Raw genomic sequence first — 23,413 nt, 5'->3', positions numbered from 1 at the left:
TGGACATTTGGTATCCTGCAGCCATATTAAATCGCCATATGTATCGCTTGCAAAACTGGAATGACAAATGATTTCAACCAAAACGCCGCTTCCAATCCCGCGCAGTTCTTTTACCTTCAAATTGTGCTTTTAAAATGAAAATTATCCATCCGCTTTCATTTCGGGGGTTAAGGGTGTGTCCCGTACACAAGATGGCCGACAGTCAAAAAAATACGAACAGATGATCGAATTGTTATTAAAAAATAAATCCTTCATAGGTTTTACCCCCTTTGCTCGGCTGTCATCACCGGCGAGTATTTTGAGGGTATCTGTGCGAGAACCAACAAAAAAAAACTCGCTCTGGCGCAGAGGAGGGGATGGTTGACGACTGGAATCGGTGGTGGATTTCGAGGACTTTATTTTATCCCGCATTGACTCGACGGCAACCATTTGCTGCTTGTTGCACTGTTGCTCGTACGCACCCAGTTGCCAGTGTTTTGGGGTGCTAGTTGCCGCTTTGTTTGCCCTCTTTCGCGTGTGTGTGTGTTGGTATTATTAGTTTTTTATTCGTGCGTTGTTGAGCGGCTTACAAACCCGTTTCCTATCGTGCCATACTGCCGATGATTGCGATGAGCTGGATGGTGATGATGCTGATGACGTAGTTGTAGTCCCTCACGATGTGTTTGGATGATACTTATCATCGTCATTACGTTTCACGCTTCATAACCAGCCTAATCATGATGATCTTTCACGTCCCTGGCTGCCGGTCGGCCGTGGAATCCCTCCCCTAAATTTTCGATCTGCTTGTGCCTGTTCGGGTAGGTTCTAGCTGGCAAGGGCCGCTTCGTAGGATGGCCCAGCGTTGATTCGTCCTTTCTAGCGCGAAGGGTTTCGCGCTTTGCTGCACATCAAAAGGAAGGCGAGGACCTTTGCGCTGCGTATTGGAAATAGAATACGAACATCCCTTGTTGTTGCATCATACGGTGTGTCATTGAGGCGATCCTGTTCTCTCCCGTCTGCTAAGCTTTCTCTTTTTGTCACACTCCCCTGCCCGAGCGCTAACGATGTGCTAAGCTAATAGCAAATATATTATCCAATATTTTATGTATCCTTTTTTGTCTTCTTCTTTCTATCACTGGTTCGCGCATTCCACATTGGATGTCTCGATCGCAACGGTAAGGTAGAAACCCTTGCCGCGTGTGATAATAAATGAGGCAAAACATTCTGGGCAGGATAGAAACTTTTAGCACACCATATTTTACAATCGAAACGTTTTGTGCTTCGTCCCCTTTAAATGAGTGTGTGCGCTTGTTGGAAGACGTACAAACCCTCTCCAAAACCAACGCGAGCTCCATTCTGGTGAAGCTTTTAATTGTTCACTTCACCTCCCCGGCTAGGGGGGGGGGGGAAGTATTTTTCTTTCGTTTAATTTTTCGCCACGGTTTCGGTTTCGGGTGCACTAAATCATACCTTCCGAAAGCTTGTTCAATCGGGTCGGGACGGGCTAGAATTTCCATAATAATGCGATAAATTATCAAATAAAACTCTTCTTCCCATCTTTCCCGAGCGGTTCTCCCGAAGGGAGCTTCGCAAAAGATTCGTGGGCTTTTTGGTTGTTGTTGTTGTCCTTCGTTTGTGATGGGAAAAGATTCCTCCAAATTTCATTACCACGCCATAAATTAGGTGTGTATAAAAATGGGAGCAAAATCGAATTGTGTGCGTGCACGCACGCCAACCAAGAAAGAGACCAGGCACGGGGTGAAGTATGAGAAAATAAGCATAAGATTGGCCACATTATTGCTCCACTGTCAAATCCCTTTGAGCTGCCTTCCAACGGGGAAACCCTTGAGGGAATCTTTCTCCCAGCTGAACAGGCAATCAGAAAAGGGTACATTCAAAAAGTTGGCCCCAAAGATCGAAGCAACAGTGTAAAGAGTCCGTAGAGTTCTGTAGCGATGGGGTATATAAACACAAACACAAAAAACAGCAAGAAAACCAGAACGGGATGGAAAGAATTATGTTTGTTTTATGTAAATGTATGACAGCGTTCTGTAGAGCGAGTGAAAACGCTTCAGACGCAGGTGAAAAGAGCCGCCCCGTGGGGCAGGGTAACTTGTTAAAATGACATTTCAATACGCATTTACATTCCACCGTTTTTTTCTGGGCAACAGAGTTTGTGCGAGTGTGTGCGGTACACGGTACGGCACAGTGAGAAGCGAATCGGCTCGCCGTGAGTTAGCTAGAACGCCATCGTCTCATCTAAGCCTTGCCGGGCGACGCCATTGAGCCGATACCGCTGTGCGAAAGAGAGTAATGCGAAGAAGAGGTGCGATGATGATTGGAGAATAATGGAGCTGCAGATAGGTCCGCAGGGAGACGCAGACAACCAACGCGCACGACATCTCAATATGGGAAAACAAAGCAGCCTCCCACTCTCGGGGGGCGAACACATACACGCACACACACACATATAGAAACAACGCCTACCCATACATGACGTCGTTCGGGAGGGCGGATGGCGAAGGGTAGTTAATGTTAGTTTTATTCCTGTTCTCTCGTTCTCACTTCGGACATCCATTACCGTGAGAAGAAGTGTCTCGCGCACCGTTAAACAAGGTGTATACAGACAAGCCACTACCTAGCACGAGGTGAGTTAATCACCTTTCCAAGTGCCGAGGGCAATTTATGCACCGGAGCAGTGTGTGTGTGTGTGTGTGTGTGTGCTTGTTTAATGTTTACTCTGATTCCAAACGATCCTCAAGCTGACGAGTGCTTGTTGGTGCTTGATGGCAAATCGCAAGAATACTGAACCCACACGGGCAAGCAAGAAAGACGCCCAGAGTGTGTGTTCGAAGCTAAATAAGAAACGTTTTCCCTCCGAGAGGTTGTTATTGGCAACCAAACAAGCGAGAAAGAAAGAGCGAGAGACACAGATATGCACGCAAAGGAAACGTGCTTCCACCGAGTGATATAGCGATAATAAAATAAATGATTTACTTTTACGATGTAATTTGATACCGATGAAAGAGACCGGAGAAAGGATCGATCGGTCGGTTAGAGGGCGAAAACGAGTCAACTACCATCGCCCTGGGGAGCAGCAGCGTTTTGGCCCGCAAGGATGGCGCTCGTGTTCGCCCGTTCGCGTCCCATTCCACAATTAACTGCTATTGGTTTTAATGCACTGCCACGGCCAATTAAAGTGCATCGCATTTTGTTGGTCCGTTCCGGTTCCAGTGGAACTTCATCGGCTGGAGGTTGCTGCTCAACCAATCGGTCAGCAGTTCAGCCATTGGGGATGTTTTTAATTGAAGCAGTTGCTGGAAAAGATCCAACTGCTCGGCTCAAGATGGTTTGCACTAGGAGATGTGGTTTCATAACGTCCGACCAGTATGTCACTGGCAAGGACCTAACCTGAAAAGCATGGAAAAGACCATAAAAAAGAGTGCATTTTGTGCGTCATTCACACAGCAGGACATTGTTTAGAGGACGATGAACTTTGAATTCTGCTCGCTTCATTGTTGTGAGTGTATTGCGTGTCAGCATCGTGTCCTGGAAATGACAAACTCGGGTTCAATCTCCACTGACACAAGTAGGTTAAGCTGGGCAGATCGGTATAACCAGTGGAATATTATTCACGGAGGTCAATCTTAGTCAGGCTAACATTGAGTCATGCAACGAATACATTTGCTCCCGAGAAGCTAAACACTAATCGAAATTGAGGCAATCTGTTTTCTAAAATCTTGGACCTGCCACTGAGGGAAACGGAACGGTCTAACAAGGAGTAAGCAAGAGTCAAATATTCTGACAGTATAACACATTTTGGACGAGGGAACGGAAAGAAGCAACGAAAATAACGCAATTTCTTATGCCACCAACTCCACCACCGTCGCTCTCCAGAGAAAGGCAATCAATGCGATCACCATCCCAGCCCCACAGTCGTTGGAAGGGTTTCGGTTGAATGTTGCGCCTGTTGGGACTGTACCGGGTCTTTGAATTCCACCCTCCGTACAGCCCAGTCGGTTCCTTCTGGTGAGGCTTGGATCTCACGATTTGCTGATCGTTTTGACAGTTGAGTTATCTTGTTATTCTCTTCTGTCTGTGGGCTCGCCCGTCTCCCCGGCGGTATACACCATCGATGGTCATTTCGTGCGAACAAATTTTCCAACGCTTCTATTGTTTCAATTTCGACACGTTCCAGCACGTTCCCTCTTGGACTTCGTAAGCTTCTTGGCAGTGTGTTAGCAGGGTCCTTCCATTCCACCTTTGGAAGACAGCAGCAGCAGCAGCAGCACGCGTATCGCATATCTCTCGTGGTAGCATTGGCCGGTTTGCAGCGAATTTAATATTGTCAAAAAGTTTAATTTATGAGCGAGTGAGAAAAGGTAAAACACACTCTGGGCACTGGTGTAGCGTCTGTTGCGGAGAGCGCACAAAACCTTGAAAGTTTTACCCGTCCTGTGTTAGGAAAGTTCTCACAGTGGAGTTTGGGTGTGGGTTTGATGTGATTCGATTTTCCTCCGGCATGAAGCTACTTTGCCTTTGCGTAAGTCGTGCGGTGGAAACATCTTACCAACGCGAAACGAGAAATGCGATAAACGGGCATGGTTTGCCACAGGAGGGCGGAGAAGGAAGGGGGTGCCAACTTTTAAAAAACGGAATAAGAGCGATCCGACCACCTTCAATCACGCAACGAGAATTGAGGCGTAATTCGACACCCTGGGAAACTCGTCATTCGAACCGCCCAACGGCTGGGCAAAACGGTAACGCCGTGCAATCATCATGATCCCACTACCGAGAACGAAACCTCGCTCAGCAAAGTGTGCCGACGAAATCGAAACTGACATTCGCGCACAACAGCGCCATCACCGAGATGTACGGAGCCAAACTTTTGGCGTGGAATCGATGCTTTTTCGAAGCTCGCTCGTTCGAGAAACCTTCGTCCTTAAAAGAGACGCACTTTTCAACGGTGGTGAGATTTGTTTCCATTGTGTCCGTACTGTTCTTTTCGTGCTATTGTGTATGCGTGTGTGTGTGACCGATAGGTACGCCTGCCAAGGATCATCGCAGGCGATGACGTGAAAACCACCACCGGTGCGTGTAACCTCACCCTCTTGAAGGATGATCGCTCTGCAAACAAACAGACAGCGATCCTTTGGGCCATGATCCTTGGGCATCGGTTTGTGAGGTGATAGCTCGGTTACTGCAAAACTCAAAAATCGAATGGTTTTTCTATTGAGGCAACGAAGGACGCTTTTAACATCCTGCTGAATGGCAGCAAAAGAAGAGGGATGAGAGGGTCTTTTGGTTTTTGGGTGAAAACATCTTTGTTTCTACCTGCATTTAGCAGTGTGTTGCGTACAGTTGCAGACAGCTTCAACACAAGCATTAGCTTCAAGGAAGCGAACAAAATTACTGTTTCTGTTTGTGATCGCACCCTCTCCCTTCCCCCCCTTTCCTTTGTTGTTGGGTGAAGTGTACGAAAATATTCTGCTAATAACCACTGAATGTTAAATACTCTCTTCCTCGATTTCATGACCTTTTTTTTCATTGCCTGGAGGACCTTCAAATCTTCCTGCCCGTTGTGTCATCGGCTCATCCTACCCCCGGGCTCTGTACCGGGGCGATACCACTGCTACGGATGCGGTCCGTGGGGTTGTCTTCCTTCCGTTTAGCACGGGTGCGATTAAGTGTGTGCGATGATGCTGCTTTCGGGCTGCGTACAAAAGCAGGAAATGAGGGACATTTTTCACCCTCCACCCTTCGGGAGGAAAGCGGATTCGGAGAGGTAGACTGCCTCATTGAATGGTCTGGCCCCTTGGTTGCCCTCGGTGCGCTTAATACCATGGCGAACAACACGCTGGCTGACTGCGACAGAAGAGGACGCTAACCACCGAGTCGAGTGAGACGGGGCGAATTAAACCGCCATTGTTTTCGTCAGTTCATTCATCATCCTAATCACGAGCCGCCCGGTAGTTGTGTCGCGTCAATACCCTGGCACATAAACAGAAATAAATAAACAACTGTCCTGAGCGGTTGGCTGAGGAGCGAGACGAAAAAAAGATCACTCAAGAGCAGACTTATCACGACGCTCAAACACACACACACACATACAAATATAGTTCGTGCACAAAGAGAGCTCGGTACAATAAAGCACACGGTAGCTGGGTCGAGCTGTTTGTGTATTGGCGTCATATTTGCGCAGACAAATGAGGGACGGTAACAATTGTCATCTGGCGATGGGCTGCTGGTCAAATGTCATACGGCTTTATTCGCAACGGTTCGGTCGAGATTTGCGCTTGAAGATGTGTGTCTGCGTTGCCTTCGTGTTGCGCTTTGCAGATTCCGGTTCCGGTTGTAGCAACACCCGGGCGCCATTACGTCCAAGAAGCCAGTCGAAAAGGTTACAAGCGAAACTAGTTCTGGTCGTTAGTGTGCTTTTTCTATTAGGCGATTGCACCAAAAGCCGCCAACTGGAAGGACACCATTCCGTGTATTGATATGGTTGTGCTCATTTCTGCCATAATGACACCCGGAGCTGAGTGGTTCCGCGAGCAGTAGAACGCCATTCCGGTCCGGTTTTCGCACGATACACACGGTCGAAGGCTGAAGGACGCACGGTAATAGGGCGCGCACTATAAATGACACCCGGCCATATGGATGGGACCCGTTGAAGTGTGTGAATGTTTTTGAAGTCTTAATTATTTTGTGATGCAATCGTGTTGTGTGCGCGGGAATAATCAACGGTTGTGACTTTTTTGTTGCTGGTCGTTACATGCTGGCGAGCGACACTCCCCCCGTACTGCGCAGAGTTGAGGTAGAAATGATCCTCTATATTGGCAGCAATCGTGGCGATGCTATTAATCATGTTCGATTCCCAAGTTCGACGTGCATTGACGAATGACCGATTGGTAATGGGGTGTATAAAAAATGGAAAACCTTCACTGTTTGCAAACCCGTAGAAGGTCGTTACGGGGCGATGTCATCTCAGCTCAGCCGGCATGATCATCCGCAGCAATACGATGTATCGTTTATTTGCTACATTGAGCTGGCCTGATGGTTATAGCGTCCACACCAGGCTCAGTAGTTGTGCACACAGAGCCACAGGAAGTGAGCAGAAGAGTATGGATGCTGCTGCAATTATTCCGCGATAGGTTTACAGCCAAGCCGATGAAGCCGCATCCTCACAGGGAAACGGCGGGTTGTTCGTGATGCCGCTCATAAAAATCATGAAATACATAATTTATTATCTAGCAAACGGGCGAAAAATGCTTATTGCTTTGTAATCGAAATAATCGTATGCAAATATTTTACTTTGTGCGCTGTGAGCAGCATCCGCTGCACATTTCTCGACTGCAAACCTCCATAAAAATATAATATGTTGTTAAGAGTATAGCAAAAAAGCAACAAGAGCCTAACAGTCGTCTGGTCACGGAGCTCTGGTCGGGCAGGAACGGGAAGATAAGAAGCAAACCAAAAACGGTCCTCGAAAACGTGCTGAATGACGGTGGAACAATATGGCAACATGGCAGCGAGTGGTATTTGGCTGCTGCCAGCTCCAACCCCGTCTTACTTCGCTTGCTCCATGAGACATTTTCCGTACGACTTATGATTATCAGCATCATCATCTTTGTCACGAGAGAGGAAGGGAAGGTGTGGAGCAGGTAAAGCCAAAGGAAATATTGAGTCGAGCTAGGCAAACGTAACCGTGCACAGTTTAGTTGCGGCTAGCGCCAAAATGTCGATCACCGAGGAATTGGCCCGCTAGGAACGTGTGCCGATGCCTAAACAGATGACAGAAGGCCCCAAACAGACAGGGCCAACTAACCCGATCGTGTGCTGTGTCTGTGAGCACAAGTGTCTGTCTGCCGTGTAGGGGTACTGCTAAACTGCTGGACGCAATCGATCGTTGCTGATCGGAATGTAGCGAAAATATGGCTGGCATTCGCGGGTTTGTAAGATGCAAAGATTCGCCTCTCCTAAACCATTACGTCGGCTGGGTTTTGCAGCGCAGTGTCACAGTGGTCCAATGATGGGAAGACGGGAGACGAGAGCTTGCTCAAATACAACACAGACACGGTCGCGCTGTGGAATGGCACGATTTTCCAATGAAAACACGAGCTGCTAAGCGGAAGGAAACCAGGGGTTGAGGCAGGGTGCGGGTGAAAGAAAAACGAATCGAAACAAAGTTCTTCGCGAACGCGCTGTTTAAGGGTTGAGAGAGATTCCCGTCTCCGAAGCGAAGACAATAGATCGAGATTGTTAATTTTTTTACACATACTCACTTTTCCACTCGCTCCGGTTGCTCCCGAGGGCAGGGCAGGTTTGGGCCCTTTTGGCCTGCCCGTCGTCGAACCCGGGAGTAGTGACTCCCCATTCATGTGTGTTGCCCTGTTGATGGAGTGAGGCGCAGAGCACAGCAGGAAGCGTACGGGGTAGAGTTATGGCTGGCTGGCCTGGTCTGGTCTGGTCTCCCGGCCGGGCTGGTGTCTTCGGTGGTATATTGGGATGCGAATGGGACACCCTCGGCAGTTGCTGCCGCTGCTTGCAGGAAGGACAAAGGTCGTGAGTAGAGTCGTGCAATTTGATTTAAGGGAGTGTTATATATTTTTATTGATTTCACCCGATAACACTGCTGCACACATATCGGTACGGTTCGGTTCGGTTTCCACGAATCACACTGACTCGCTCTCCCACAACATATCCTCCGTTTGGGGTTCTCCGCCCGCTCACACAGACACTAACACACACCTGACCTGATGTTGGGGGACTGTGCATAAATTTCGTCCAGTATGGATATAAATTATTTGCTTCGCAATTGTGATCTCCTTTTATGCCAGACAGGCTGCATCTGTCTGTGCCATCTGCAACAACGACCTGCATGCGAACCGTGAAAGTGGTGGTTCAACTGCCTGGGGGAGTTGGTTCGTGCAAAAAACCGTTTGCAAACGACGCAAATTGTTATTTTCTCTAAAAAGGAAGATACCAATTGACTGGTCAGGCCCGGTCGGTCATGAATGTGGTAGTTGTGGCAACATATGAAGTGCCATCGTATGAAGGCGGGAACAGAATCGGTTATTTGTGTTGCAAGTTGTGTAGATCGATCCAATTGGACGATGATATATTGGTGTTTTTTTGTTTATGCTTGAAACCGCAAAATATAACGGTGTGGAATAATTAAAATTCCTACTGGAAATGGGGATGAACGCTTGTTATCGGCTAGAAACGGTACAAAATCGCCCAAGATCTCTGGATAAAAGCATTCAAACCCTCATGACGTACGATGATTCACATCGGAAACGTCGTCAAAGTGGGCATCTGCCAGTGAGGTAAGAAATTTAATCATCCCAGGCATCCGTCGTCCACCAGAACTCGCCCCGAAACAGAATCTGATCGCCCCTCCATACCCGTGTGTGTATGTGTGTGTATGCGTGTGTTGTTCCTCGAGCTCTTCACGTGTGTCTATTTCTACTCCAGACGCTTCGACGATTATCTTGTAAAACATCTCCCCATTCTAATAACAAAGGCACTAATAGCATGAAATATAATCCTTTTCGATGCCCGAAGGCTCGCGCACGCTCACGCCCGTTTCGCTCATTACTGCTGCTGATGCTGCTGCTGCTGCTGCGGCGTGATCGGTGTGCGATGGAAAGCAGCGCCGCGACGTTTATGCGACCGAAATGCGAGGACGCGCGCGCGCGTGTGCCTCCGCCGGGAGCACACAAACAGACACACGACGGCGCAGTATTGCACTCCCCTGCGTATTATCTGTGGGCAGCGATCTAAATGAGGATCGCTAAATAACGCTAAAACCATTAAGAGATAAATGTTGATCCCATATATGCGCATCGGCAGCAGCAGAAGCTTGGACCATCTGTGAAGGAGGGAAACAGAAAAAAACCACACTCCTCTCTATCCAAACAACGACGGCGACGGTTGAATTGCAGGTGATCATTTTCAGTTTTGTGCGACTCATCATGTTCTGCGGCGGCGTAAAAAATAACTCACAATGAAAATGTGCAAGCATTCAATTTTCATGTACATTTTTTGCTGCTGTCCTGTGAGCAGAACATGGGCTCTATACGTTGACATCTCGCTGTCATATGCCACGGAAGGAAGAAACACGAGAACAGAAATTGATCGAAAAGCGGCCATGATCGTGCGTTCCTCGCTTGTGTGTGTGTTGGAAGAAGGTGCACCAAGTACACTGCTTGGGCTGTATGATTGGTGTTGGGAACGATCGCTGCAGCATGGATAAACAACATGCACTTAAGTGTACGCTCCTTCCCCTCCTCTCCTCCCCCAACGCAGCATGTGTGTGATCACTTTCGCTGCACTTAATCGCAGCATGGGAGGTAGGGAGGAAAGCGCAGGAAAGAAGAGAACAGCGGGAAGACACATTTTCAGGCAAGTGATTAATTTACACGCTATTTGTTTGTTTGAATATTATTCTGACATGCGCTTGGACGCGCGCACGTGGCGTGTTGGTGTTGTTGTGGTTGCGCAGACACGCTGGAACCTGGAAATCACTTCCACACACCAACCAGCGCAAAGCGGGGTGCTGTAAACAATGTACAGTAAGATGCACGTGAGAGAGTACAAGCGTTCTAATTCAGGGAGGGGAAGCGGATGCCAAACGCTCCTACGCACGGGACGACTGGGTGCTGGTGAGGTGGTGGAACAAAAAGTGACAAATGGTTTACGTAAGATCCGTCTCGGAGGTCAACTAGCTCCATTCGGTTGTCAGATTTGTTCCAAGTACATGCGTCACCGATGGTAGTACGAGCTCGTGGACGCTCGTACGAGTCCGTTTTGACAGGGCTTTCGGGAGAGCCGGGTCAACAACACATCTGGGTCAGTGCTGGGGATTTCTTTTTTTTTTTCGCGGAATGTTGATGCGGTGTGCGTCAGCGTCAGTCGCGATTGTATGACGAAACGGTTTGCCAGCAGCCGTCAGGCTAGGTCAGTCAATCGATCGGTGTTGTACCAGAGATCGCGGGCCGATTTGATCGTCGTCCGGTTTTCGGTGTTTGACAGCCGTGACGTAGATGATAAAAGTGAGATAATTTCTTAATTAGTTTCAAGCCTTCCCCTTTCGGTTGAGTTCTTGTGGTTTTTTTTCGGGGGTCCTAATCCCAATACTGCTGACCCTATAGCTTGGGGTGAGCACTCGGGGCACAACTCCCTGAACGAAACCGTCCAGCTGTGGTGATATTCAAATTCCTTTCGCGGGTCAGTAGCTCAGTGAAACTCCATCCATAGATCCGGGGGAGCTAGTACCAAGCGACGGAGTGGTGTGTGGGGATCTGCTCGTACGGACGCTTGATGGCCAGGTACCAGATTGTGTGTAATGCTCGCCAAACGAAACAAAAAAAAAGGGAAGGAAAACATTCCAATCAGACACGATTTCCAGCCAAACTCTCGCATCGGTCTCATAACGCAAAACATCGCACACATGGGCTCCAGCACAGTACAACAGAAAGAAGGGAAGAAAGCAAAAACGCTTGCCGGAGAATGAACACATTCCCGCAAAAGATCCACACCGGGCACCATATCTGGTTTCCAGATACATGTGCTCTGTTATGTTTTTGTTTATGTTGTTTGTAGTGATCGTTTCTGTTGTTGTACTGGTTGCTGAATTGTATGTTCCGAACTACCTCCCTTCGGGATCTCTCATCCTCGCGGGCCACATTCGCACACCTGACCACGACGGGGACGGAGTCTCGAGGCTCGAGAGACCACAAGAACGCGCAAACCAGGAACTTTGTATCTCCGGAGGCTGTTGTCTTTTCGGTGGGATCTCTTCTTGGTTCGCTCGCTCTCCCTCTCTCCGGACAGGCTCGAAGTCCATTGTTTAAGGAGAATTTGAAAAATCTCCATCAATACCATTCGTGCCTGTTTACGCTCCATGTCTCCGCTTTGCCCCCGCTATACACCTTCGCTGGGCATCGGAAAACCATTAATCATAATACCGGAGCGGGTGAGGTCGGATTTTTCGCGCTGTAGAATCTCACGGGGGTGTTGCGAAGGTGGTTGGCAAGCGGAGTTCAGCGCTCTGTCTGTCCATGCTTTGTACTTTGTACGTGAATAATCGAAGATGAACGATCGGCGGGAATGTTCAGGGAATCTCGGAACTAGCAGTAGACGAGCTGGGACCTCACCTGGCTGCCGGCGTAAAAATAGACATAATTTGTTAATTAATATTTGACCTACCTGTTTGCTAATGGTTCGGGGTCGCTTTCCTATTCGATCTCAATGTGCACCACGCACAAAGGAACAGAATAGACAAAAAAAGGACTTCAAAAATCCAACCAAACTACATTTTTACCAGAAAAACGAGCTTGAAATCAATTTCATCCAACTGTTGCTGGAAACCCGACCATTTGCATTCTTGTTTTTTATTTGTGCGAGAAAGCGGACTGGGGTTTGGTATCCTCTTTGCCTGTCAGCACACGCGATATCCTTCAGGAACGCTGCTGGTGGCATGGTGAAGGGCGTGGTGTGCAGCTGGAGGTGCATTTACTGTTTCGTCGTGTCCTGCCTGATGGAAGTTTGCGCCCGAAGGCCGAATTCCGAAGCGTTATGTGTTATTTTTTTATTACTCTTCGCTTCTCATGTTAGGCAACTTAAACGATCTATCAACATGTCAATTAACGCAACATGATTCATCGTGTGAGTATTTACTGCCTCACTGGTCGGCTCGCTCGCATCTGCGCGTTGTACGGCTGAGCTGTGGAAGACGAAACGGTGTTTGTGGTGATTGCGTTGGAGATGGATTTCAACAATTGAGTACTAAAATTGCAAGCATCGTTTTACGATCGATAGGCTGTAGCAAACACCAACACAGGCGCGTTTATTGCACGATGACCAACGCTTAAAAGGGTATTGATTTTTAATTTACTATTCATTCAAACGTTGAGAAGCGGGATATCTCTATTCGATTGGGGACAGTGAAGCGGAGTAGTAACTGTCGTTACGGTCCTTGGTCACGCACCATCTGCTTCATCCATAAAGAAGACATCCCCCAATTGAGGAGCTGAAATGTAAACATTCCACGCCACTTCGTCGTTCCCTAAAACGCTGCGAAAGGTGGACATAAAAGAGCTAAATACACAATTTATATACCAGCGCACGCAACGCACACGGTGGTGTGGTGTGACGGTAAAGCTTAAGAACGACAGCTACCGATGGAAAGCTGAATGGAAATCCAATTGTTCGAAGGACAAAGGACAAAGGTCCTCGGGCTGTCCCTGCAAACGGGTGCTACACTACGCTCCCCAAAGCGTCGGGTTACGCTCTGTGGTCTTCATTCACGGTGAACCCAGCGGCTTCTGTGAGCGCTCACTCATCGCTCATCTTGCTCACGTTTGCGCAATGAAAGGGTGAGTGAGTTGAGGTTGAGGCATTATGCTCCCTCGGAATGGTGACGAGGCCAAGCCCCGGGATAGTCACATCATCAGCAACAACTCAACTGAAGCAACCACACCCTCCTTCCGTGCCATCGTTCCATTCTGTGTCCACCCCGCCCTCAGATCTCATTAGGCAGCGCCATAACGTTCGGTGAGCATTCTCCCCCAAAAATGGCAATGTTTGCGTGACACCAAACACGGAGATAAATACATTTGTGTTTGGCCGCACACACACACAGAGAAGGGGGTCGTTGTTGTTGTTTGGCGACATAGCGAAAAGTGAGAGGAAAAACCTCCCCCATCAGAAGGAAAGCAGAACGCGTTCGTTATCTGCTGGTGACACCTACGATTCATGTTGGGCGGGGTGGCCGTCTGTGTGTGTGTGTGTGTTGAGCGAAAACGGGGGTGTATCATACACGCGACCGAAACGATATCGGGTGGATCATGGCGTGTGTATTAAGGAGGGACCGTATCATATGCTCTCGTGCTTGTAAAGAGTGTATGCGCTTATGCGTTTAATGGAGTGAAGTCAACCGTGCGGTTTGTCGAGTGAGCAGTGTGCTCGGGAGTGTAGGTGTACTTTCCTTTCCAGTAGCAGTACTTTGTCCAGGCGTGCCCAAGAACGGGAAATTTTGAACTTTGAACGAAGACCGTGGTCGTGGGCCAAGTTTTCGCCATTTTCTTGTGCCCCAAGTGTCTGTTTGTCGTGTCGGAACGAGCGCGAGTACAACGTACCTCAACTTCCACCATTAAAGATGATAGTCTAATTCATTTCCCGGATTACATGGTGGCACCGGGCCGTGTACGGGTCGTGGGCTCGTAATTCATTTGCATTAAATTAATAATGCCTATTGTGACAAAGTTTTCATTAAGACACCCTCTGCCAGGGCCGGTAAAGCAGGTGAATAATTTAATTTCAATATAAAAGCCACTGTAATCACAGCCATAATCATTTTCCAAGCTCTTCAAAGGCCTCTGTCTCGGCCGTCGTTGCAGGGTTTTTGGTTCGTACCTGCGAACCACGACCCACAGCAAATCGCAACGGTCGGTGAGTGTCGACAGGACGTTTTCGTTAGCCAATGCTGGCGTTTGGTTGCAATTAAAATATGCCCGCAGGATCGTGTGGCCACAGGTTCTTTGTTGTTGGTGCTGATTTCGCCAGCACAGACGGGGTCTGCCCGTGAAATAGCAGTTGGTCGGCAAGGAACGCTACGAGCCACACGGTGCAGCGTGTAATGAGATGAATGATTTAAAATCATATTTTACTACCATCCATCCTGCCCAGCGGAGGAGTGGTAGGGTGATTGTGTTGACTGCCGGCTGGCGCCGACTTTCTGCGAAATTTATGACGATTTTATGACGCTCTGAAAATGCTGGAAATGGCTTTTTTGGCAAACAGCAACAATCAAATCGCGCTGGCACATCGTCAGCGTCTCGTCGCTTGTCGGTTATGTGGTTATGTTTATGTTAAATATAACCAAAAAACGAAGTCTCCCCAGCGAAGGTTTTCAGTGTTTGTGCGAGGTGGAATGTATTGCATTTTAAAGCCTTCTTAGGTCAGTGCGGATTTGGTTTCGGCAGTCCAAAATAGACCAACCAAGCTCTGTTTCTCTGTGCTCGCTGGTGGCATTATTTAAAGCAAATATTTAAAACAGATTAATCTACCGAAATGTGTGGTTCGGCTTAAAGCTACCGTACCCGAAGCGACCCTTTAGCCCTGTCCATAAATCACTGTCGATCAAAACCCTGCTCCGTCAAGGTGGTTCTCTGACTGGGGCTGGAATGTTGTTTGAGCGAACGTGAATCAGAAGCTGCCAATGTGTAGAAAACACGCCAGCAAGCTCCCACTGGAACTGGACTCTTGCTTTCCTCGAGTCTAGTTTGATGGTTGATAAATCCCCACGCTGGACTTTATTTGACATCCGCACGAAACACGGGTACGGGCTAGGCGGAATGCGTTCCCAACGGGCGCTACCCGTCGACGACGATGTCGACGTTGTCACATTGGATGGAATTGAAATGATTTCCGCTACATAAAATTCCACAATAAAATAAAGAACCACGAAAAACCTGCCCCACTGCGGACGGTGGAGGGATCACATTTCCTTCAGGTGTGCACTGGCTGTTTCTCGCTCTTGGGGAGCATCCCGCCCCTTATCGTGGGGTCCCGATCGATCCGGTTTCGCTCCTTTCTCACTGCGGTCATTTGTAATAATTAACGCACACTCATTAATTAAACCCTTATCTGGGGCCACTCATCACGATCGATCTCGTGGTCTCGTGAGGCCTCTCTGTGCACGGTGGGACCTTATCGATCGGTCTGGCCCGAGCTGGCGCTTTGGCCCGAATCACCTCCCAACACCTTACCTTCGTGGATCGATTCCATTTGGAGCTTTGGGGTGAATGTTTACAGAACCAGAGAAAGAGAAAGAGAAAGACAGGGAGAAGGAATTCCCTCGATCTCGGCGACACGATAAGGGTGCGCCCGGTTCCGTTGACGCCACACTTTGTCTTCCTGTTTAGTGTCGGGACGCCTTTTCCCCCGAAGCACACGCGCCCAATTGGATGTTCTCGCCGGGGAAAACGGCCGAGCGCCACTGCTGCAAGCAGCATTCCAGCAAGCCACAGCCAAGATGAATCTCGTCAAATTAAGATGAAGATTACGCGTTCGTTCGAATATTAAGAGACAATAATTTCGGAAACGGTTAATTTGTACGTCTTTTCCGCTTTGCTTTCTGGCGCTGGTTCGTTCGTGTTCCTTCTGTGTGCTCTTTTCACGTGCTCTCGGCGATCGGACCAGAGATTTGGTCTCTCCAAAAAGGGATTATACGCGCTCTGGTCGTCGTGGGCTGAAGGTTCTGGGTAATTTTTCTTCGATTTCAGTTTCAGTTTTATTCGGTAATGCCTGGCGTCAAATATTCAAATGAGTAAGCTTGGGCGCTCGATAAATGGGATGGACCAAGGGCAAAGGTATTCATTGTAATTGGACGCCTCCCGGTTCTCGTGTCGAATATCGCCTTACGCGTACGCATTATGGAAAACATCTAGATCGGGATACGGGTTTCTTTCTCGTGTGTCATGCTCAAAACCCAAATTCAAGCGAAAGCAAATCCATCCGTTTGAGGGATGATTTAATTTAACTTATTTAAATCTATCGATCATTCGTACTGCAACCGCTATTCGTTTCTGCTGCACAATTTGAACGATTTATTTCAATAAGCAAGATCAATCTGTCTTGCGCTGTAATCCCAGCTCATCGTTGGTTTGCTGGAAAGGAGACCAAACATAAAGAAAGCGAGAGCATTTGCACTAATCATACGTTTATCGCGTGCATGTGTCGGCAACAAAACAAGTCCGGAAAATACACTCCGCGTACGCGTTGACTCTACGGCAAAGCGTGTGATTATATTCTAACCAAACACGTGCACGAATATTGAAGAAAACAAATAAAAACTTCGTCCCAAAAAGTTGGCAGTGGCAGCAAAAAAACGCTCCCTCTTTTGCTGGACGAAGGCTTTGCTGTGCGGAGGCAAAAGTTTGCCAGCGTCAAGAAAGGGGAAAAATAGCGTTAAAATGCCTCGCCAATGTCGGCAGCAGCCCTGTACGAAGGGGAAGGTAATGGGCCAACAAATCCAGGATAACACATTTATTTCTGTTTGTGGTGCTGGTGGTGGGTGATCTGGGTGGAAAATCTGAATCTGAATACATAATAAACGGTTTTCGGTTCATCCCGACCACCACCGCACACACGCATCACCCTACGAGCCTGATTCGCAGTCCTTTCCGACCTTGCACGATGGCAAGTGTCGCTAGCAAACGTTGTCATCTTCCCGTCCACGCGAGCCACACAGAGGGAGAGAAATCGGGAAGAACGACGAAAAATCGAAAGAGGTTTGACTTTAATAAAAACCGTTTTGCGGATGATATATAATCATAACGCTTAGCCGCATGAAAAGCGAACGGCTGCCATCGAACGGGGAGGGAGGATTTCTGCTTAGGATTCAGTCGGTAGAAACGATTCGAAGACGATGTGAGAATATAAAGTGATTATTTTGGAAGCATTGGTCTATTGACTGTAACGATGTTGTGCGGGAAAGTCAAGTATATATGTTGCGCGGGTTCGAATGCGGGTGGTTGGTGTTCTTTCCCGCTTTCGTTTCGATGTTGGGAAACTATTAAAAGGATCAACGAAGGTGCGCATCCTGAACCTGGCTTGCTGGTCCGTCAATTCTTGGTTAGGAAAAACGTCTACCCGAACGTACAACGGAAAGGAGTCGAACGTTTGAAAAGCGAAAGGAGTCAAAGAATAGCGTACTTGTCAAATCATTCGAAAATTATTTATTACCTTAATCGTCGTCTCCTCTACCGTCGTTAATCGTCGTTTGCTGTCCAGAAGATGCGGAGCGCTGTGTGCCCGAAAGAGAGACACAACAGCGGCTATCAAAAGAGGATAAAGATCATCGAACGATCCTAGAACGATGCCGAAAACAGTCTTGCTCTTGCTGCTAGTTGTTTAATTTCCCTCTGCATCAGTGTCATCCGCCGAGCTGTATTCCAATAATTTATGCTGGGAACTGAACCGGGGCAAGCATTGAAAAGATTCGTTGCCCTCAACACAGCCCCTCGGCAAACGTTGGACAAACATACTAAAGCGATCATTTATTACGTTCCCGAGGTTGCGCCCGAGGTCTCCGGGCCGGACTACTCCGTAACCGATCGATCGCGGGTTTTGTGCTGGGCCTTTTGTGAAATCCCGGCTGACAGTTTTATTTGGGAAGAAAAAAGGTTAAGTATTTTTATATTTTGGTAACAGTTTCTTTTGTGCTCGTGTTCGTGTCCGTGTGTGTGTGGCTTGCGCGAGAGGAACGGGACAGAATGCGAGGGAACCTGCCATCCTCGATCGATCAGCACAGACCGTGAGGTAAACGGTTCGATCGATTCTTTTCAAAAGGCAATCGTTATCCTTTCTTTTTCTTTAACTTCCCAAGCAAACCAGCATCCTTGTGTTCCTCCTCAAAGGCCGAACGCAGCTCCGTTTGTGGGAAGTTGGACAAACACGAATAAAAGTAATCCATTTGATTGGGCAGTTGCAGCATTGCGCGTAGAAGATAAATTAAGGAGAAAATTTTATTACTATCCTGAAAGTTATTATGAGTTTGAGAAATAGTCCAGATGCACTGGGAAATGCGGGGCTGGTGGGACAGGTTACGTTTTCAGCTCGCTGAAGCTAATAAAATTCTGAACTCTCTGTGGTCCGTCGTTCTCAAGCATCGTGTGAGTCAGCAGCAGCAGCAGCAGCAGCTGAATGCAGGACACGCAGGCACATTAGCTTCACTTGAACCTACCTATCGTAAGCAAATCCGGTATGCTTTCCTTCCTTGTTTCTTGGAAAAATCTCCATACTCATCCGTGCGTTTCGAGAGCTAGCAATGGTTGCATTTGTTGCAACGCAAGCTTCCAACATGTACCTGGCGGAGATGACCTTCATCTTTCAGCATGGGCAATATGCGAACAAGCCATGCAGGAGGAAGAGGGAAACAGTGAAAGAGAGTTCTGACTGACTAATTTTGCCTTCCAAAGACTCATAAATCCATTAAAATCGAAATACGCAAGCCCTGCGTGAAGGAGGCCTGTTGGGAACAGACTGAAGGAAGGTCACATTCCACAATCAGAGAGACAGTATTGCAAAAAAAGGCAAGATAAATACAACAACAAATACACACACACACGCACGCATAGGAAGAAAAAACATGATCATGCAAGCAAAATTCTGGTACTCGTCATAAATATCGTACCGAGGCAGCAGACCCCGAGCTCAGACTCGTCGCCCAGCCATAAATTCTAGCCTCATCGTCGTCCTTTCGTCCAGCGTAGATTCCGAAGGTCCTCTCACGACCGGTCCGTCGTCCAGTGAGTACGTGGTGTTTGAGTGTATGTGTCTTGGGCCGGTCTTGTTTGCTGGTCTCCAGTCTGACCCACCGAGTGTGGTGCACCTTCCTCGAAAGGCATTCAAAGTATGCTCGACCGATTCGCTTTGGCTCGGGCCTTCGTCGCCCAACGTGCTGTGAGGTGAGTCGAGATTCCGAGCACTCTCACCGGGACCCGGGAGATTTGTTCGCACTCTCCGCTGGGTATCGTTGTCGTTCTTCGTTCCGTTCTTTTTTTGTTTGGCAAATTTATGATTTATGGATGTTGCGTTTTTGCGATTGCCATTGCGATGGTTTGAAACGACGATTTGAATATTTCCTGCGAGGGTTGAGGGAAGAAAGAAATGCTCTCGAGCGTTCGGTGGACCTCCGGCGGTGATGGTAGGGAGTAGAGTTTTGTTTCGGTCGTTGCAATGAAAAGTGTTCGATCTGATAGCACTTGATGAATATGAGTGTGCGGAAATGGGAGGCATATTTCGGGACAAGATGAACAGGCACTCTACACAACTTGATGACAAACTCCTCCAACTCCAATCTTTGGGTGGGACAGGTGGGAGTAATACCACATGCACCTCTAAAGCGACCCAAACTACTCCCATTGTTCATGTTGGCGTCATGTTGATGGACGATGATCACGACACTGAAGTCGACGACGAAGACGAACGACTCGAATGCAACTGTCAAGCGCAGACGAAGATTCCACCCAACATGGGGGTGTAAGCGTTGGGGAGGGGTTTTGGAAGTAATTTTTCAGCTCAATTTCCAGTGTATGATTTCTTTACTAACGCACGCTCTGTTTCTTCTCCCTCTTCTCCGTGTGTGATTTACAGGTGAAAAGCCGTTCAAGTGCGAGCACGAGGGATGCGATAGGCGATTCGCTAATTCATCCGATCGAAAGAAACATTCACACGTCCATACATCTGATAAGCCGTATAACTGTCGTGTTAATGGTTGTGATAAATCGTACACTCATCCATCATCGCTGAGGAAACACATGAAGGTAAGTGTCAGCCGTCGTTCGCTCGGTTTCCCCCGTCTGCGCGCCGTCTGCGTACGTGTGTACACACGCAACGCAAAAGACGCGTTGGAGTTGGAGTAACGTTCATTCCCTTATTCCTTCACCTTCCCCACTTGCCACTCCCTCCGTGCAAACTCCCTCTGACAAGCAAACGGTTGTTGGTATGTAAAACGGCGAAACACCGCTGGGCCAGCAAGGAAAGCGCAACGTTCAGCGAGTGAAAAATAAATTGTCCGAGATCCAACCGGTCTGATAGAGATGATGATTTTTTAACTCGCGCACGCATCGCGATCGGCCAGGTCATTCGTTTCCCAACCTTTCCGACAACCCCCTATCCCTATTTCCCCATGTTTCCTCCGGTTCTCTTTTGGAGATGATTCAATTCTCACGTTTATTTCGGAGGTTACGTTCCCGCATTTGGTTTCTGATTGCCAGGACATGGTTACTAACTGTTTTGTTCTTTTCTCTCTCTCTCTACTTGTTTATTCACAGGTCCACGGAAGCTTGGGAGAGAAGTCCCCATCACACAACTACGACAGTGACGGCGAGGAGTCCAGCTCGGAGAGCGTCATCTCGGGTGGAACGCAAACGCCACCATCGATCGGCCGGCTGCACGATACGCACGGTCACAGTACGCACGGCTCGAGCAAGCTGAGCGCGACCGCCGATTCGCTCCACAGCAACAACAACAACAACAACAGTAGCAGTAACAACAACAACAACACCAGCGGAACTGGAAGCAATGCCGGCAATAGTAGCACCTCCAAGTCATCCAGCCTTCTCTCACCGCCGCACAGTGGAAGTGGAGGTGGTGGTGGTGGCGGCGGCGGTGGCAACAGTGGAACGTCATCTTCGACATCGTCGTCGCATCTTAGCCAAAACCAGCACCACAGTCTGCACTCGTCCTCGTCGCACCTTTCGCACCAGCACCATCTGGCCTCGTTGCAGAACCACGCGACCAGCCTGGCCCCGCCACCGCCCCAGCTACCGCTGACGCCGGCGTCCTCCGTGTCACCGCAGGCAACTACACCGTCCTCGATGCTGGTCGGGCACCATCACAACCACCACCTGCTGTACCACCACCCGCAGCACCACCCGAACGAGTGGTACTCGCCGACGCCCCCCGCTGGACCGGACACGATGAATCATCTGAACCACTTCAGCCACCATCACCACCACCATCTGGTCCATCACGGACCGACGACGGCCTATTGAGACTAGCTGCTGCTGGAGGAGCTGTGCTTTAATTACTAAGCATCCGGGTGCGATCCCGCCTTTAGGACCCGCCAGGGGATGGGAGTGCCAATCGGAGAGTTAGCAGTAGCGCAAAATGTCTCACGTCTCATCAGCTCCTCGTGGCAGTGCGATCGTTTCGCTGGCATCGGTGGACACTCCACCAAGTAAACAATATACCAAAAACGAAGATAACAACATAAGAAGTGCATCAAGAGGAGTCGCGACAAATGCATGAAAATATCCACCTTTCCCAAGTAACGAAACCAGCTGGCGGCAGATCAAGTGCGTGCGTACCAACCCAAACCGATGCAAATTGATACCATTTTGTGCCTGTTATCAAATAATTCCTCCTCAAACAATGGTTGCCGCCACCACTGCGGATGATCGGGTGTCAGCTTTGGTTCGCCGATCGGTTTGCACCCGGTTTTGTTTGTTTATCTTCCTCTTCCTGAATGCTTTTGCTAGACGAGCGAACAGCAAAAAGCCACTTCGTCGTAGCTTAGGTGCACATGTTACACACTCCAAAGTAAGAAATGCAACATTGTTTCGTAGGCGAAAGTGAGAGAAAGAGAGGTGCTGCATAAGGAAAGCATGGGTAATGGTGTTTTCTCAATCAGTGTTTGTTTCACAAAAACAGAGGGCCACTGCTTTTATTAGCTGCTCGCAGTGCAAAAAGGCGATACACGTTATATGTGTGTGATATATTAATGTTCGGTTAGAACCTGTACATAAGGGACTATGTGTGTGTGTGTGCGAGAGAGAGAGAGAGAGAAAAGGGTGTAGTGTGATTAGCGCGAGAAAGCTTGGCGGGTGGTATTGTTTTGGTAGATCCAGACACAAACCAGACCACACTGCTGCCTACAAGATGGCTGACGGTGGGGATGCAGAATAGGGAAGTGACTTTAAGCCAACTACTACGCGAATTTTCGTTCAAACACACAGCCAGACACTCACACACACACACTCGCGGCTACGACACGGCACGAAGAGTTTATCGATGTTTTAAACAAAGATGCAAAGATAGGTATAGTTCAGTGGGAGGGAATGGCAGTGTGTCCATTTGGTCGCAAAGTGGCGCGTGTGTGTTTGTTGTACTTACCGCGATATGTATGTATGTGTACAGTTGTTTAAGGCAGGGTAGTGCTTAAGGGTATTTAAAAGATGCTTAGTGAAATTGTATTACAAAGCAAGCATATAGTAAAGGTAACGCACAACCTAGAGACTAATAAGGGAAGGTGACAATGTTTACAGTAAGGACCAAAAAAGGCGCCGAAGACGAACGATACTGTTGTGATGAACGGGTGGCGTGTTCCGTTGACATGTTGACCGAAGCGAAGGAGTGTTGTGCACGTTGTAGTCGGGGAATGACGATCGCAACACGTTCAACCAACGCTCTTCAGCCTACGAAAGTAACATGATGGTGGAGAGCGTTTGTATAATTTAAGGCAAAAGAAAAGTCCAAACACACAAATACGACGCAGCCGAGGGAGGAGATTAGAGTATATTCAGAGAATTAAAGCAAAACTATTATAATTACAAAAATGGCGAAATGGAGGACGAATGCGAGACGTGCGAAAATGGGCAGAAAAATTTATCGAAAATAAAATATGTGAAAATTATAGTTCAACAAAACAGTCGGTGTATGTTGTTGTGAAACGGGGAAATGCTTTTCATCCGAAATGTGGTGTGTTGTGGGCAATCAATCTTTTCCACCCGACGCCGATGTCGACGATAACGAGCCTGGTGAGGCAGAGAGGTTTGCTGTTGACCCCTGCACCACCCCAACAGCACAGCAAATGGTTGCCATAATGACCGAAAATGGTCCGCGTCTTACTGGGGCGACCGAC

General features: G+C 48.3%; 1 protein-coding gene across 1 annotated transcript in view; it reads left to right on the top strand.

Annotated features, from left to right (window-relative positions):
* Positions 1 to 23,182, top strand: part of LOC120896804 (pair-rule protein odd-paired) — a 34,272-nt gene extending 11,090 nt beyond the window's left edge. The window contains exons 2-3 of the mRNA XM_040301255.1: positions 20,143 to 20,312; positions 20,823 to 23,182. Of these exons, the coding sequence (XP_040157189.1) occupies positions 20,143 to 20,312; positions 20,823 to 21,545 (893 nt within the window). The 3' untranslated portion in view covers positions 21,546 to 23,182. The remainder of the gene's footprint in view (positions 1 to 20,142; positions 20,313 to 20,822) is intronic.
* Positions 23,183 to 23,413: the final 231 nt, after the last annotated feature.

Source organism: Anopheles arabiensis, chromosome 2 (assembly GCF_016920715.1).
Source record: "Anopheles arabiensis isolate DONGOLA chromosome 2, AaraD3, whole genome shotgun sequence".
NCBI lineage: Eukaryota > Metazoa > Arthropoda > Insecta > Diptera > Culicidae > Anopheles > Anopheles arabiensis.
This window is presented reverse-complemented; position numbering and strand designations above follow the sequence as displayed.